Below are 18682 nucleotides of genomic sequence, written 5' to 3' on the forward strand. Positions count from 1 at the left end.
ATGACCATACATTATGGGATAGAATTATATTTTGTACATTAATTTACAGCTTCGATGATTGAAATACATGTCTTGAAAAATGAATATCATTTTAATATTTTGAATTTACAATATCCTCATTTAAAAAAGAAAAAAGAAATACAAATTGAGATTTCCCGTTTTAAATTCAACAAATATGGTCATATCATTTTCACCACACCCTCTGCGTCAGTAGTTGTAAAGTCAAAAACTGATAAATATCTTCGCTTAACGTGGCTTCTTGCAGAGCGGTGGTGTATACGCTATACTTAGTAAATTTGAAGGCAGTGATATTAATTTTTAAAAACAAATAAATTTAGACTGACTCAGAGGAATCAAAGCAGTTGGAACAAAGGTAAGTTTTTTTCTTTCGTTGTGTAAACACTCACATTACAATTTATTGTTTACTAATTGCTTTTGTTTTGAAACAGCATATGTCAAGTGTAAAATGATTTAACATTTTAATTACCGTAGGGGCCCCGATAATGCGAACTGACTGGATCATGGACTTGTTCGGATAAGCGAAAGATTCGTTTTACCGGAATTCATTGATAAATATGTATTCTTTACGTGTTCAATAGAAACCTAGTAATTCTGTGTAACTAGGGCGAGTTTAGAGGCTCATTTTCGACTTATATAAAAAAATGCCCTTTCGGTGCTAAAGTACTGAACGGAATTGGGAATAATGAATTAAAATAGTGAAGTAAAATGAATAAATTCAGTATGGATGATGATGCTTAATGATTTGGGTGCCGAGGCCCCTCCCCCATTGGCTCATTTATTAACGCCTCACTATGTTAAAAATGATCCAAAACCCCTGTGTCTATCTTTCTTATAAAAACACTAAATATATATTTAATCCGGCTAGTGGAAGCCTGCACGGGCATGACTGTTTAAACGTGAGGGCAGAACTTTGTTTAACAGCGATTCCCGTAGCTATGATTCCATGAGTGAGGTGAATTTCATTCATGCCATGACAAGAATTTTCCAAGAGTGAAACAGTCATTGCTTTCAATCAAGTCATTGCCAAAAAAAAAAAAAAACCACATATGCTTAAAAGTAAAAAAAAAACAAGGCTGTTAAATCAAAAATGACGGGAAACTAACAACAAGACACTTCAGAGAAAGTCATGTTATTCTTCTGTCATCGACTTGGATAGAAAGGCGAGAGTGTATTAAGGAACCATCTATTAGTGGTTGCTTCAGGTCCAATAGGGAAAGAACTTATCTATGTGTCCTTCCCCAGGATCGAACCTGTGGTCAGATTCTTTTTACTATCAGTACATCAAGTGAATTGAGATACTGCACCATATGTGAGATACTGACTTGCCACCACTGATTCATTTTAATGAGGGGAGGGCCTCATGAATAAAAGCACTTCTCTACAAGGAAAATGTTAATCCATGAAGTTAATTTGGAATCAACCCCCCGCCCCTTTATGTCGTGTGACTGGGCTATGATCCTATGAGACCATCCTATAGACCATCAGCATGCTGACGTCCAATCATGTCAATTTCAAAATGATTGAAAATTGACGTATTTGTAACTGAAAAAATTACATATGACCATGTTTTCCAAAGTATAAAGGTATATCTACATCTACATGTGCTTTCTCGTTTCGACCGTGGGGTTCTAAAATAGATATGCTGGACTTTTGCTTTTCTTCTTTTATGCCCTGTCCACATGCAACCCAGTTATAATGGCAGTTGCTGTTTTCTTGGCTCATGAATGAAATCATAACCAACCTCATGGTAACATTTAACATTGATTATATAGGGCACAGTAGCTGGGGTAGATAAAATACTGGCTTTGAAGTACGGTAGACTCTCGCTAATCTGGAACATATCAGATCAGGGTGTACTGAATTACAGAAATTGTGAAATTATTAGATTAATAGTAATCCAAAAAGCCCATTTAAGTAATATAAACTTCTGCACAAAGATATGCAGTGACATGTTTTCCTCTTCTATGCTTGAAGAAAATGCCTAAAAAAACATTGGATTATTGGATGGGCCGGATTACAGAGAGTACTACTGTATTAAAGATGTTTCGAGGTGTCAAAAGTTGGATACCCAATTTTTCCTTGTCAGAAACTATCCTGGCACGAAGGTACAAAAAAAGATTGCTATCAAAGGAAGTTTTGCACCAAGGGAGTTAGCGCACCACCAACCTCTGTGAGAACAGAAAAATGAAAAGTTGGAATTTTAAATACCGCCATTTGGAATTGGCAGTAAAATGTATGTCGTGGGGGGTCTAATTAACCCCAGTGTGCAGAAAATGACCATCGTGTGACAAAAATGATCAAATGAGCTGATTGTGTCAGTCCTGGTAAGGGCTCATTTATTCAGTGGACCATGATGGTTCGCACATGGGGCTGGTCTTTTCTCCCATTGTTTTCATGCACTTTTTCTAAGTCATTCAGATTAGCAGGGTTCTGGTGTACATTATTTATATTTTCTAATTTTTTCTTACCAGGGTAAGCATCTAATTGATAAAGAAACAAGGATCAAATATGATGGAAGAAGTAAATGACGATACAAATGGTGAATCAACTTTTGAATTTGTTGGCAAAACTGATGAGTCTGGCCATAGAGGTAGGATGCTGTTAAAACTGAATAACCTTTCTTCAAAGCTTTTTTTTTTTTGGAGTTATGCTTTCTATTCTACTGTTCTAAAATTTTGTCATTTATTCAGACTTTAAACTTTTTTCTTTTTTTTCTTCTATAGAGCCTGTGACTAGTTCGACTCAAGGGGCCAATCCTGTTGCTCTATCATCACCACCAGTATCTATTGCACCTCCCTTAGGGGACGTGTCTTCAAGCTTTGGTCAGGAAGCACAGCTGGCTGGTCCTTCCTATTTCCCGCCGCCTGCCTCCTCTGCTGTCAGCTCTTCTCAGTTTGCGGTCGACCCTACTGCGGCTTCTGTTTCTGCAGTGCCTATGTATAATCCCAACCAGCAGATGGGAATATCTTCAGCTTTTAAAACACCATCGCCCCAAGGTGCAACTCCTCCATCGTTCAACTTGATGGCGCCAATGGCACCCCCACCACAAGCTACTACATTGCCTTATGTGCCACCTGGGTAAGATATTTTTTGGCATAGCAAAATTACTGTCACTATAGCTTGGTGTCTGATTCATTTTTATTTGGAACCAATTTTATTACAAAAAATGTCCAGCTACATTTATATATGTATATTTTAAATACAAAAATTATGTCTTCAAAGATTATTAACACGAATGGGGGGGAGGGGGTGCTTGAACTTTTCAGTCTGTGGGCCAGATGTGTGATATGGGTACGGCTGATGAGCTAAACTGGTGTACCTATCATGTGCGCATTGATACCAGGGTTTGGTTTTTGACATGACAAAGTGTGTGAAAAACAGAATCAAACCGTCAAAAAGCATCAGAAACTTGCAATCAATGTATTAAAATAATCATTTTTTTGTCATGCTGGCAGGGTTGAAGCTATGGTTGCATTTTTTGCAAAATACAAAAGAAAATCTTGCAAAAGAATGCGAAAGAAGAAGTAGCCACTTTTGGCAAAAATGTGTACAGGAGGCATGGCCCCCCCCCCCCACATCATGGAGCTGGGATCTTCTGTGGGCCCTCTCAACCACACTTTCACGGACCCCTTTATGATGAATTTATAGCATGAAAAAGCAAAAAAATGGTGAAAATCATCCCCATCCCCAGGGCTGGAGCCTTGTCAGCCCACCTCTTGTGGGGGCCATGACAGGAGGTTCGAAATAAGTAGACATCCATTAATCATTAGCATTTTTGCATTTTGCTAAAGTTTCACCCCCCCCCCAATTTAAATTTTTTGCTGAAGGAATTTTTATCTAGCTTAAACCCTGCATGTTAGATATAGTAAAGCCCTGAAAGTTCAAGTTTCCGGATAATCCAAGGCACTGAAAATTTTTGAATTTTCTTCTTGATACTCTATCTTTCTTTACTTCATGAACCCAACTTCTTTATTTTTTTTCAGGCATACTACATAGTACATACGTATCACACAGTTTGAAAGGAACGCCCCCACCCTTAAAATGGGTAACTGGTGTAATGAAATACATATTAGGCTCCTTTGAATTGATGTAGACAATTTTAACTTTAATTTTTCACTGAAAAAGAGGTGCAAGTGTGACAGTTTTCTACGGAATGGTGAGCAATGGCATTGTCCTCTAATTGCTTTAGTAAAATCATTGGAAAGGCACTTGCAAGCTATCAGTGTCTCATCACCATTCACCATCAATCCCATCTCCAACTCTCCTCAGTCACTCTTTCTCATCTTTGCGCCCTTTTCATATTTCTAATTTTTGGTATTTTTTTAATTGCTTTTAAAAAATTCAAGATTTTTGATAATCCGAGGTGGCCTCGATTCCATCCACCTCAGATTATCCAGGATCATATGTTGGAAAAAAAATGTATGGTCAGTCAAGGAGTTTCACTATATATGTAGATTTGAGTATATCTTTCATAATGTTTTTTTTTTCTTTGTCCAGACAAGGTTATATGACTGGTGCAACTGTACCCATGGGTGCTTTTGCAGATCCTGGTGACCCTCAAATACCACAGGCTGCTTTTGATCTCCCTCTTGATGATAACTATGTAAGCTCAAGTACTCAGGGTGAAAAAGGTGTCTGGGGTTGGATAAAAGGAAGTGAGTTCCTTAACAAAGTTGCTGAAAAAGCCAAGGTAATAAAAAAATAATTTTACATGTTTATCCTTCCCTTTCAAATTTAATATGTGATGTTGATGTCATTTTCTTTGTGCTAGTTTATTCAGTACTCACTGTTTAGCAGCTGGAAACACTTTAGAGTAGAACTTGAATACATAGGCTGTTCAGTACGGTTGGACTCGCTTATAACAAAGTCGAAAAAACAGTAAAACTATTCATTATATGCCAACTTTGTTACACTGGGTGTTCTGTTAATGAACCGACAAACTCAGAGGGTTGTTAGTAGGCATCAAGAGAAACAAAAATTACAATGGAACATGGTCTCTCAAACCACGTTTAGAGGGTGAAAATCACGAAAAATGCGTGCAGGCTTTAAGTCTAGAGGAGATGAAAGGTGGATGTCAGTTGATCGCTGAATGTGTTCGTGGGTTCACTCACCATATCTGATGTAAGTAGCATCGGGAAATGCATGCACTAGGTAGGATCATGTGCTGCGGACAGCATAAGTTAGAGTTCTCAGGTGGCGCAGTAGTAAAGATGCTCGTCTTCCACTATGAAGGTTACTATTAAGGTCCATGGGTTCGAATCCGAGCATAGAACATCAGAAGAAAGTTTTTTACTTACAGAGCCTGGGGCGACCAAGCATCAAAGGCATGCCTGGTATCTCCGAGCACGTTCGGGAATTGTTTTTACGTCATTTGTAGACTGTGCAATGACGTCAGTGGCCACCACTTCAACAACTCTTGTAATAATTAATAAAATCTTTTTGTATTGTTCTAGTGTGACGTCGAAAAACCTGCATGAGTTTTTTGCGATTTTCACCCTCTCAGCATGGTTTGTGACACCATGTTCCATTCCAATTTTTGTTCCTCTTGATGTCTCCTAACAACCCTCTGAGTCTGTCCATTAACAGAACACCCTGTATATGTACCGAATTAATACCGACTTTGCATTTGAACAAAATGAAACTTAATTTAAATGCATTATGAACATTTTTCTATAATCTGAGCATTTTTAAAGTTGAGATTTAACTCATCAAAAGAGGTCAAAAGAAAGATCAAAATTTTTCATAGTTTAATACATATATACGGAAATATTTGTTGTGTTTTTCTTCATGATATGATTGCGAACGTTAAATCATTTTTCGCTTTGAAAAAACCACATTTCGCATGTTAATTTCTTTAAAAGTCTTAAAGGATAACAAACTTAGAGGCATCCTGAATTGCTTGGATACCTCATTATTTTCCTCCTCAATTTTTGGCTTACAAACAACTTTAAAATGTTAAAAATTAACAAAAAAATTACCCCCTTCCCCCACGATAAAGGCACCACAATTAAAGTCCAAATCTAGCTAAAGATTGACAAATGTGCACTAAAGGTGCCTTGGAGGTTAGATTCTTAAGGGATAGAACTTCAGTCTTTTCTTTCTGATAAGATTTTCTGCAAACAAAATAGGATTTGTACACATAACAGAAAAGTAAAAAAAAGCAAAAAACTCTGCTAGAATGTCTTTCAGTGAAAGAAAGTGGGCATTATTAGTTGTATCTACACATTATAGAAAGGTAAATTTACCAATAAGATTACAAAGAAATTCACCAAAATTCACTTTTGAAAACTGGTTGAATATTCGCCATAAGCAATGTTTGCTGAAATCTGTGTTTGTTATAAGCAATCAAAATAGCACAGATAAGACTGCTCAACACAGATTTCATTCTCAAAGATATTTCACTGATTTCAAATCTGGCATTTGTTTTGCCAGATTGGTTGTAGTTTTTTGATATAAAGTGAACATTGGTAAATACCATGAAAATGGTAATATCATAAGCAGCATACAAATCACATTGAAACACTGCATTATAAATCAGTACAAAAAATAATTGGCAGAGATATTTCAGTGATTTTGAGGGGGGGGGGCTGATTCTGAATCTGGCATTTTTTTTTCTCAGTTGGCTCTAGATTTTGAGATAATGCATACTCTCTACAATGTGATTTGTACACTGCTTATACAGGGTGATCAGCGAATAAGCCGCTTATTTCAAAATTAAATATTTCTGCAACAAAGATCAATAGAATTATGCGGTAAACAATACATTTGTTAGCAAAACTGTAAGAATGTTGTACAGAAATTTCGAAAATTTAGTTTTTTTTTAATTTTTAAAAATTTAAAAAAAAAAAGCAAAACTGGAGATTTTGGGGTTCCGAAAATCCTCATTTTTGTGAAGAGAAACCACTGCATTCGCCTAAAGTTACTGCATGGGCTGCGGTATGCGCCATGTGTGCTGACAAATTGTTCCAAAATTGTAACGTAACGTTCAGTAGTAATCGTTTCTCGCACGAAGAAGGGGCCGATAATGCGTCTGGCGTATACCGCAGCCCATGCAGTAACTTTAGGCGAATGCAGTGGTTTCTCTTCACACAAATGAGAATTTTCGGAACCCCAAAATCTTCTTTTTTAATTTTAACAAATTAAAAAAAAAAACTAAATTTTCAAAATTTCTGTACAACATTCTTACAGTTTTGCTAATAAACGTACCATTTACCGCATAATTCTATTGATCTTTATTGTAGAGATATTTAATTTTGAAATAAGGGCTTATCCGCTGATCACCCTGTATCTTACCATTGAAATTTAATTTTTGCTTTATCACAAAAAATAGAGCTAATCTGACAAAACCAATGTCAGATTCGGAATCAGCATTCCTAATATACCCTTAAACCATTAAAATTTCCTTAAGAACATGAAAATTGTTTTTCTTTGTTGAGCAGTGTAACCAGTACAAAATTCATGGGACGTGGAAAAGCTTTGTTGCATGTAAAAATTCGTAATATCTGTGTTCGTTATAAGTGAGCCTGACTTTATTGGTAAAAGATCTTGCCATTTTCTCTGAAAGATAGTGACCTATAACAATGTAAATCTTCGTCAGAAGCATTTGTCATTCAGTATGCTGCTCAGCAGATCTGTTATAGCTGATTGTGTTGCTAGAAAATTATAATCCTTCCCTTTCAACAGCATTTTTATAAAGAAAAAATCACTCAATGAATGCGGTGGAGCGTGGGTATGATGTGGAGTGAGTATTTATTGAGGAAGCAGATACAAAAATCCAATACATGGAATCTTGAAATTAAATACATATAGCTTTTTCAAGGCTGTAGTGCTGGGCTGCACAACCTTTTTCAGTCTGCGGGCCAGATACATGGCACTACTTTCTCTTGCCGGTCATATAAAAAGTGTGCATATGACCCATATTTTACGGGATATTCCTGTAATTTTGACCAACTTTTTTTTTTCATATAAAATGTCCCATTTTTCTCCCTATTTTCAACAAGACTAGTTGAATTTTTGAAATAAAATTAAGAATATTTTCATGACAAATTTTATTATGGTTGTTAGAGCCTACGTGAAAAGTTATCATAGAGGAAAGAAGTTTTAATAGAGAAAACTGTCTATCTTGTCTGTTGAGAGTATGTGTTATTGCAGAAGATATTGTTGTCGTCTGCTTTTTGTTGTCTACATGATTGTCTCCTGTTTTTTCTCAGTGTGAGTGAGAGCAGGACGAGATAGACATGTTTGGAGCAGCGCGAGTCTCGTTTTTTAAATGTTTTGTTTATCAAAGTTTTTTATTATTTTAATTGAGTTCAATTTGCTGTGCTTTATATCATACAATGGTAATTATGACTTATTACCATAATTAATTATAGTCATATAAATTTATTTCACATTTGTAAAACATGTTTTTTTTGGTTAATTATATTTTGACTAGCAGTATGCTCTATTTCTAGCGACTAGCAATTTTTTTCCACTTTCAGCAATAGTTGGCAATTGCATTTCAGTTTGACAAATTTTTCGCTCTAATTGGCAAATTTACTTGCCTTTGAAACTTTTTTTTGGCTGTAAGTGGCAACTTTAATTGTCTTTACATTGTTTGGCTGAAAAAAAAAGCAACTTTATTGGCAATATCCCATATTTTTATGAAAAAATATAGTCAGCCTAGGTATTTATTGTGTTGTAAGTATTAATACTTTTTTTACTGGAACAAATTTTTCTGGCCAGATGAAACCCCTTGGCGGGCCATATTTGGCCCTCTGATCAGAGGTTGTGCACCTCCGTCTTAGTGGAACAAAAAGATTGTAGTCACACACTGTTTGGAACACTTATTTAAGGAAAACACAAATTACATTAGAGAGATAACAGCGCCTACAATACAAACAGCACGGTGTGGATGCCATGACAACAACTTCCTCATTCAAACACTCTGCCAACGAGAGTGAATCTCGGGCACCACCCATAATTCCTGATACCGGTCTGTCTTTTCCGCTACAAGATCTGATATAGTACAGGTCACTCGCTCATTCAAGCGAGCAAAGTGGTGCTTGGTCAAATATTCTTAGACTTACACGGCAGGATAAGACCACACATTGTCATGCAATAACTGCCTTAATGCTCACATAACAGGATAGTTCTGCCAAGCTTCTTGATGAAAACATTTCAAACTTGAGCTTTTCTCTCATTCAAAAAGTCCCTCTACAGAGAGCACAACACGATAGTTGCAAAACATAGATATTCAGACATTGGCTTAATTTCCAATTTGAGAAATAGATGCAGCATTTTAAACAAAAAAACAAAACCATTTCTTGGGCATCGGGAATATACACCCAGTGACGTGCCCGATTTGTAAAAAATTCCTCAAAGGAATTTTCACTAAATGAATGTGTGATTTAGTAGCTTAAGATAGTGGTTCTCAACCGGTGCTCCGTGTGAACACCTCAGGGGCTCCACGGCCGCTCGAGGAAAATACAAAAAACAAATTCGAAAAAATTATTTTAAATATTTTTGAATAATAATAAATCAGTAAGTTTGATGAACAAATTTTAAAAAAGTGCTCCTCGAGTCAAAAAGGTTGAGAACGGCTTTCTTAAGGAGTTAATGATTTATTAACATGTATTGTAGTTTTTCTAGTTGTGTTCTAATTATGTGGATCTTTTTTTATTCGTAGAGCTCTGTAGATAGTATGATCACAACATTGGATCCTGGGATGAAAGAAATCATTTGTAAGCATATAAACGAAACTAATAATACTACTTTACCACATACCATCTTTGTTATATATAGTCATATTAAGTCATAGAATCATATAATTTCAAACCAGTGGAGTTAGGTGGGAAATGAGGGCACTTTCTATTGGCCACCTCAGGCTCGGTAGGTAAAGAACTTGTTTCTGATGTTCTTGCCCAGATTTGAACCTGTGGATCTTGACGGTAGTCTTCATAGTGGAAGATGAGTTTCTTACTATGCCACTCGGGCACAAAACTAATATACTGGTGCATCACGGAAAACAAAAAATTTTGAAAATGTACATTATTCCATTTATAAGAGGTAATTCAATTATTATCACAAAATTAATACATCATATTGTAGCCATTCATTTACAAAAAAAATCACTCAAATGATGACTGTATGGGTAGTTATGCAGTCTATAAAAAAAAACAGACAAAAATTGGAGTCGGGATGGGGAATAGGCGAAGCATCGATGTGTGTGGGTTGTGAATTGGAATGAGGAGGAAAGATGAGAAAATATTACATTTGCGAAATGAAACTCAAAATACTGTATTCTTCCTCATTAGCTGGCACGCCACCAGATTTTATGAATGTTGGGTCTGGTCTGTTCCCAGCAGGCTGGAAAAAGCAAGAATAAGTATCTCAGTATGCATTTGGCCATCATTGCCACAGTGGTGGCCAGCTAAAGTTGGTTTTCTGTGGTTCCCAACTTTGAGGCACAAATGCGAGCTAATCTCCTTGTTAAAAAGTTTCGCCACAGAGAACAACAGGCCTACAACAATACAATTATTATATCATTACACTTCACTCATATATAGTTAGAAAAACTGATTGGGGATGTAAGCACTACGCATAACAAACATTACGCAGAAAAAACACACTGCGGTAGGTTCACAACACAAACATGCATATTCCAACATGTACCAATTCATTAGAAGTTCCGCAGAGGAATATGGACGAAGTGCATGTGTGGCTTACTAGTATGCATTCAGCCAATTCAATGGATTTGTATAATAAAGAATTATTTAAGAATTTTCCAGAAGCTGTGATTCAAATTTCCCAGCATGCTGGCTAATGCAGGGCCAGTGGAAGGCGTAGAGAAATTCATTGTCCACCCCAAAATTCTGATATTTTTTAAATATTGGGGGTTGAAATATTTTCTTTTATACCACATGCATCCATTTCAATACTGTTAAAGTTGTTTTATTTTTCTGACATTTATTTCTACTGAGATACTTCAATGGCTAATATTCATCTTTTGCATTGAAGATTCTGGTGGCGATATAAGCCTGGTTGTTGCATCGAGCAGCGAAGTTAAAATCTCTGCAGTTAGAGAAGCTTTCCAGTCTATTTTCGGCAAAGCGACAGTAGAAGGCGTGCCAGCACAGTCTACCAGCATCGCCCCTCAACCTGTTGGATTTTCTGCAGGCGTCAAAGCAGCCGAGGAGAGGATAAGCAGTCTCAGACAGCAAGGACTCATTCCTGATCAACATGTGGTTGTTGCCGTAGAAAATTTCTTGGCTGAATTGACCCCGGACAAGTGAGTTTAATGTGATATTTTCAGAGGAAACAACTTAATATAAGTCTTTCTAATCAATATAATGTGTCCCGGCCACTAGTACTTATGCTAGATCCCAGAGATTTTAAAGTGGGGTAGGTGGCATTAAAAAAATCATCAATTTCAGGGAGGGTTGAGGAGAAAAATCAGTTCATACATGTTCCAAATTGTTTCAGTGCTATTTAAATAGTCCTCTTGTATAACATGTCCTATGGATGTAATTTATATTTTCTCTCATTGTAGATGGTTTGATCTAGGCGTAGTTATGCTGTCGGATCCAGAAGCAGGTATAACATTGCAAGTTTACACCCAGTCGGTCCCAGTAGATTCACATTTTGCTATGCAAGCTAAAGAACAAACTCCTCCAGATTATCCGCTCGGTTGGTCTGGCTATGCTGTCACCATAGGACAAGTGATTGGCTCGGCAATGGGCGTGCACCACTCCATGTGGCACCAAGCACTGACCGGTGTTTCAAGAAGGGACATGATACTGCTTGCAGCGAAAACTCTTGCGGGAATGTACAAAAGTCAGTTGAAACGATAGTATGTGTGTATATGTATATTCATCATAGTTCGACTATGCAAAGACGATATGGATAATGCGATGTGTTGCATTTAAAGGAAATCGGTTAATATTTCTCGATTGTGATTGGACGAATGCAGATTGGTAATGACGAACAGATAGAAAGAGTGGGATGGCTCTCTCTCTTTTTTATAAATAGCAAAATATTTTAATCTGAGTGCAAGTATTTTTTGGTTTATGATTTTTTTTCCTTTTCTGTATTTTTTTAAGGTTGTCCATAAATTTAGCATGCTCATTTGAGCGAACAGATTCTACATGCAATATATAAGTGAAAAAAGTTAAATATGTTGTTTCGTTCTGTACACAGTAGCTGTCCAGATTCGCCCATTCTTGGGAAAATGCTTGAATATCTTGCAAAAATGTGAGGCTGGGTGAATGTGGTCATGTCCTGTACACAAGTAGCAACCCCCTGAGATACTGTGGGATTAGATATATTGTGTTGCGAACGCCATCCTTCTCCCTGTTATTTTGCTGAAGTGAAAAGGTCCTTATTGAATTATCTCATTGTACCACAGTCGGGTTATGATGCTGATCTAAACCATGCTTTTTCAACGGTGTGACAAGGTTCTACTGCATTGTGCTAGATGTGAAATTTCTGAACATTGTCTCAAGCTCAGAACATTTATAATCAAGATTTGGGTGCCATGAAGAATAAATTGAATGACACAGCTCGCTGGCAAAAAAAAACAAAAAAAAACCAAAATTCTCAGCTTTGTTTACTGTCAGTATTTTATTGAGAAAAGGTTTTCTCTTGCGATAGTGAATACCTGTACTGTAGAATCTTGATTAACCAAGTCCCTATTGAATATACTTAACCGTACATGCATCTCGTACATATTCTTCTACGGAATTTCAGTTTCTGTTGACTGAGGCATGCATAGCCAGAATAGGTTGGCTGATCACATAATCATTTCACTGTTGCAATGACGAGTTCCAGTAATGAGTGGAAGGTGAGCCGGTCTCCCATTTTCAAAAGTCTCAGCAATTGGGCCAACAGTGTTTGAAATTCAGGCAAAATATGTACAGGTGACGTATTCTGCTAAGTTGTTTCTTTTGAAGACATGTGGCAGCACTTGTACACATGAGATGCATTTCTCAGAAACAAACATATGAGGTACACAACACATACACAGCATCTTCTAGTGCGCAGCCAATTCGTTTAAAAATTCCTCAAAACAATATTTAAAAATTATGTGGTTTAGCAGTAGTAGTGACAAGTGAAATAGAGGTGCAGTGTTAGTGTGAAGAGAAATAGTCCCAATCAAAAGACTCTACAATAGCATAACATGCAGGGCTGGAAAAATAAAAAAAATAATGTAGCACCCTTTCTTAGGAGCCAAGCATAGTTTTTTCCCAGAAAAAGTCCTAAATAATGGATGAGGATTTTTTTGCTCAGCTAAAAGATACATGAAATCAATAGGCTTCCTATACCAAGGTGAACTTAGAAAAAAAAGTGTTGGTTTCTTCATTGATAAATTGAACCCAGGACCTCTTGCATACCAGGCAAATGCACCGACCGTTATACCACAGAGAGAGATGATTCATTTTTCCTTAAAACTCACGCTGTAGCACGACTTGCTGATTACACATTGCAGCCTCTTTTCTATAAAATACCTCATTCCTCTTATACAAATTAAGGATTCCAACCTGACATGCACCCGGAACAAAAACAGCTCGCCTTTGCTGATTCCAGTTTGTGCACTCAAATGAATAATGGTCTGATTTGGCATTTCTTGTTTGGCAGAAGACGCATGAATTGTTTCTATTATGATACCATCCACGGACCATATTTTGAGCATATATACCTTTGCCATTTTTACCTTTTAAGAAAATCTTTCGGTAGTAAGTGATGAAGCAGTTTTGTTTAGTTAGACTATAACATGCCCAATGAGAAGACATATGCAGGGTGATTAAAATTAAAGTTCCCACACTCTGAGTAGTTTTTCTCAAAAATTTTTTATCCGAATATAGCCAAATTTTTAGGATATCTTAATGAGACCGTGGAAGAGAGATTTATGAAATTTGAAAAAAAAAGAGTTAAATTTTCGACCTCCGGGTGAAAATTTGACGTTTTTTTTGGTGAATTTTCCTTTTTCCTAAGGACTGTATAGCGTATATATCGAGTTTCAATGAAATACGTTCTCCAGAACGGGTGTTATATAGTTGGAGTAATGTCAGTATACTGAAACTACTCAGACCTGCATAGCGCCCGTTCTGGTAGACGTATTCCATTGAAACTTGGTATATACGCTATATGGACTGTGGGAAAATATAAAATGCAATAAAAAAGTTCATTTTTTTTGCCCGGTGGTCAAAAATTGAACTATTTTTTTATTTCATAAACTCTCTCTCATGGGTCTCATTAAGATATCCAAAAAATTTGGCTGTATTCAGATGAGCATTTTTTGAAAAAAAAAGCTACAGAGAGTACATTTAATTATATTTTGCCATTTTGCAACAGAAGGCAATGATCTTCGATTAAAAACTGGATGGCGAGGAATTGCTTGGGACAAAACAAGATTCGCTCGATAAGTTTTAGAAGCGACATGGGATCATATAGCTGTATAAGTATGGGAAAAAGCTATAAGACAAAATAAATTCACCCATGATTGGCAGGCTAGTATTATTTTTCATATTTTTAATATTGTCTCTATTCAGGTTCTCTACGTCCAAAGTGGACTGTGAGCATCCCCTTCTGGTTAAACCAGATTCTATTGTACTTATATGTAATGAATGCTTCGTTTATGACTTCAAAACTGTCTTGTGGTGAAGTTACTGTTCATTTGTTTATTTTTTTAATGTTCAAATCACGCAAGATTTTAATAAATTGTAAGAGAGATGTCTGTTGTCAAAACCTTTTTTATCCTTTCGCAGATCAAAAAGTAATTAGCTGAGAATTCCCACTCATCTTGCATATGAAGAAATATTTAGAAGTGGAATGTTCTGGCCAATGATTTTTTGTGGATTGACATAGATGCAAGGGAAAGGGGTGGTTGTTGTTCTCACCTGTGAAGGAAACGGGTAATGATGGTGCAAGAGTTTTGCTTTAGACTGAAAGTATCAGAATCAGACATATTTGAAACATTGCAAGAGCCTTTTGGGAAAGTAATGAGCTGAACACGAATATATTACAATGGTATAAGATCAGTGGTTGTCAACTTCTCACTGTTCAAGGACCAACATAATGGTCAGCTGCAGTGTCGCAGGACGTACCAGGGACAACACGGATAAGCCACATCTGTAAAATTACCCAGAAAACTTGTAGATTTGTGCCTGCCAATATGGTGAAAAACTAACAATTTAGTCATTAAAAATTTTCCTTATGGGCTCTACTTTTCCATTAACTTATACATATCCATTGTTTTTCTGGTTCCAAGCTAGTAGATGCAATGCATCAAAAATTACTGTTTCTATTGCTAATTATTCCATTCAATTAGTCATTACATAGTTAAAATTTTACTGACAAAATTTTTTTTCTACATTATTCTGCAATTATTTGTAAATTTTACTTCCTATTTGGCAACCGGTGGGGGCCACACGGGTTGAATAGATGCTCAAGGAATCGATTCATGCCTCAATAGACTTCAAGAGAAGCTTTGTTTTACGGGTGGAAAGCGTGCCAAAAGCCAGTTGTGTGGATGGCATTGACTATCAGGGATAAACCCGTAATGGGGTCAAGATGGAATAGCTTTGCATGAACTAGACAGACTACCTGTAGATGTGAAAGGATGTGCACACACATTATTACCTGGTGCTCCTGTATGTCTTTGAGATTACATAGAACCAGACTTACAATGCATGTATATTTATTACTTGAGTTACCTTCTTGAAACAGAATATCAGTAATTTGGTTTGAGAAAGTGTTAGTCTGCTTTAATATGGAATGCCACTAACCTGCCATGTCGAAATTTATAGATGACTACTTCTGTTTTCGGCACAAGAAATCACTGCGTGGGTGTGGAACTCACTTGCTCGACAATGCAATATGAACTTGCCATCCCCATACAACGCATTTGTGCTCTTTGAAATTATTGGGGTCCGCATAGCCTATATATAGTCAGTTATAATTTCAAGGTGTCATTATGAGTTGGCGTCTGCTTTGAAAAAGTTTCGTCACAGTGAGCAGAACAGAAAATATGCATTCAGCTACAAAGGCCACAAAAAGACAACTTACCCAAACAGGTGGTGGAAAGAGATGGGGTAAAAATTCCAATAACAAATTTAGAGAGCAATATGTTTGTATGAGAAGACTGTGTGATATGCAAACATAGCTAATTACTATTGTAACATATGACATGAATGTCGCTCTCCACTTGTTAATACAAGTTGTATACTATTATACTTGTATACTATTGTAACTATAAATAATGAATGTGTGAATAGTCTGTTGATCAGGTCTGCTGTGGAAAATAATTATAAGAAGATCAATTTAATACACAGTAATTTTACCTAGTCACTGGCCCACACAAAATCACCTCATGGGTCGCACGCATCCCCATGTGCCAGCTGTTCGCCACCCTTGGCATAGACGGTTCAAAAATGGGATGAAATACTTGATTCGTGAGGCGCATCCATTAACATAGATCAAATTAATTATAAACAGAGCTAGCTTCATTTTACTAAAAAAATAGATCATAGATCTGTTATGGGGGTGGGTAAGGAAGAATGAAACTGAACAACCTGATTGGTAAAGATCTGAATCCACGCAAGTTGTTTTCAAATGTCAACATCACGTTTATTGTTTTAAACTTCTAAAAAAAAAGCATCTTAGCAAAAATAAATTCCTTAAATGCATCGGAAAAAATAAACATCAAAATTGACATATCGTATCCAAGAGAGTATGAGTTAGTTACATATAAGTCTCACAAGCTTTCTTTATGCAAATGTGATGAGTGATGCCAGAGGTTGGAACGGTGCTACAGATTAATTCACTGCGATTCTTTAAGTTAAAAAGAGAAAAGACTATCCAGAGACTATTCCCAATAAACTGTTCATCTAGGTCTTGCTCTTTAATATATTTCTGGTCATCACTAGAACTGAAGGAAGAATTGGGGGTTGGGGCTCCGGTGTTAGGTGGTTTCTGAGGATTGTACAAGGGCATTGCTTGAAAAAGGGACTACTTCGGAAACAACCTATTAATTTCAATGGTTTTTTTTTACTTCATGAGAAATAGAATTAGTTTAATTCCTTTTTATAAATTTTTTATTTTTCATATTACAAACACCAGATTTTCCTCAGAGCAGTAGCAAGTTCTGAATTATATTTTTATATGAATCAATGCCAACTATACATTAACATTACTTTTAATATCATTGTAATGAGGGTCGTGACATTCAATATTAAATTTGTCTCGAGAAGAGAGGATGTGTATTATTATTGGAGTGGAGACTTCACTCTCAGGTGATTTTGTTCCAGTAACACCATGTTCATTCAAAATAGGGCTATTACAATTTTTAAATGTTTTCTGTGGAAATTACGATATTTTAACATGTATAAGGAAACTCCGCCTCCCCCCTAATTTGGGCAAAAAGGGGGTTCCTTATATACGTTAAAATGCTGTAATTTCAACGTTCTTCCGAAAATTTTTCATTTCTAAATTGGTGTAAATCACAAGAGATGTGTTCTTAGCTGTTTCTATGTTGAAAGATTGAAAAGAAAAGTTGCTCAGACTCCAAAGTAATGATCTTTTTGCTCTTATAAGAAATCAACTTTTTTTTTCTCTCCCTATGTATGAAATCAATGCAAATTGTGTGTTTCATTTCGTGAGAATATGTTTGGAAGATGTGCTGGCGCTGTGACATATACATTATTTCTCTAGAAATAAAGCTGTTTTATTGTACATGTATTTAATACTTGTTTTCATCTTCTGTCCTTTAAATGGTTTACATCTTTGTTGCGTGATGCAGTTGGTCTTGTTTGGATGGGTCTGCTACTAGTTAATTTAAATCAAGTAAAATTCCAGACGATCACTGATTACTAGGGCTCAGATTTTTTTTACAAATCATGATTTTTTTTCATTTTTGCGGCATTGGTCGTATTTCAAGTTTTTTTTTTTTTAGCAATTTGTCATATTTTAGGAATCTTCAAACAATTGATCACATTTTTCAGTCGCTGGTAGTAAGGGAATGGCTTGGGGATGCCATTAGACAATAGAAAATGTGATTTCTGTCCATCGGGTTTGTGGTTTCTGTTTATTTTCTATTGCTGGAGACCAAGACCAGTTCCTCTTTATGATCTGCCAGAGGAACTAAGGTCCAGTCTTTATAGGGTTTTTTGTTGGAGACCAAGACCAGTTGCTCCATATGATCCATCATTGGTGCAGGAGCAACTAAACTCGTCTTTATAGTGTTGGCGAGAGCAGCTTCCCTCAGCCTGGGTTAAGCCTCCTAGGAGGAGGGACTTACGAACCCCAAAGTTTGATCCCTGAAGGCAATCCTGTCGACTTGCTCGATTCAGAAGACAGGTGGCAGCACTTCATAAAATGCATAGCAGGAATTCCACAGATACAAAATGTTAGGTACACAACATATACGCACAGGACATTCTGACATTCATCAATTTGTTACAAGTTTTTTAGATGAAACCTTACGAGATGCATGTGTGATTTAGTAGCAGGCCCCCATCCATGTAAAACTCCAAAGCTGGGATTACACTTTAAAAGTTTGATAAAAGATCTTTTGAAAATTTTGAAAAAAAAACCCAATAAGCCTATATATTGATTGAATTTTCTCGAATGTGAGCAGGTTGCATTTTCAAGTTTTATAAAAGGTCGTCTATCAATTTCTTACAGT

The 18682-nt window shown here is 36.4% G+C and overlaps 1 protein-coding gene across 1 annotated transcript; it reads left to right on the forward strand.

The window, feature by feature from the left end:
* The first annotated feature begins 224 nt into the window (after nucleotides 1-224).
* Nucleotides 225-17736, forward strand: LOC149071481 (protein PRRC1-like). Its single transcript, XM_089247984.1, has 7 exons — nucleotides 225-373; nucleotides 2493-2611; nucleotides 2745-3099; nucleotides 4519-4711; nucleotides 9689-9743; nucleotides 11020-11290; nucleotides 11552-17736. The coding sequence occupies exons 2-7, from the start codon at nucleotides 2530-2532 to the stop codon at nucleotides 11850-11852; spliced, it is 1257 nt and encodes a 418-aa protein (XP_089104110.1). The 5' UTR covers nucleotides 225-373; nucleotides 2493-2529; the 3' UTR covers nucleotides 11853-17736.
* Nucleotides 17737-18682: the final 946 nt, after the last annotated feature.

Source organism: Pholcus phalangioides, unplaced genomic scaffold, assembly GCF_987345545.1.
Source record: "Pholcus phalangioides strain wild (caught in Gottingen) unplaced genomic scaffold, Ppha-v1.0 ptg000018l_1, whole genome shotgun sequence".
Lineage (NCBI taxonomy): Eukaryota > Metazoa > Arthropoda > Arachnida > Araneae > Pholcidae > Pholcus > Pholcus phalangioides.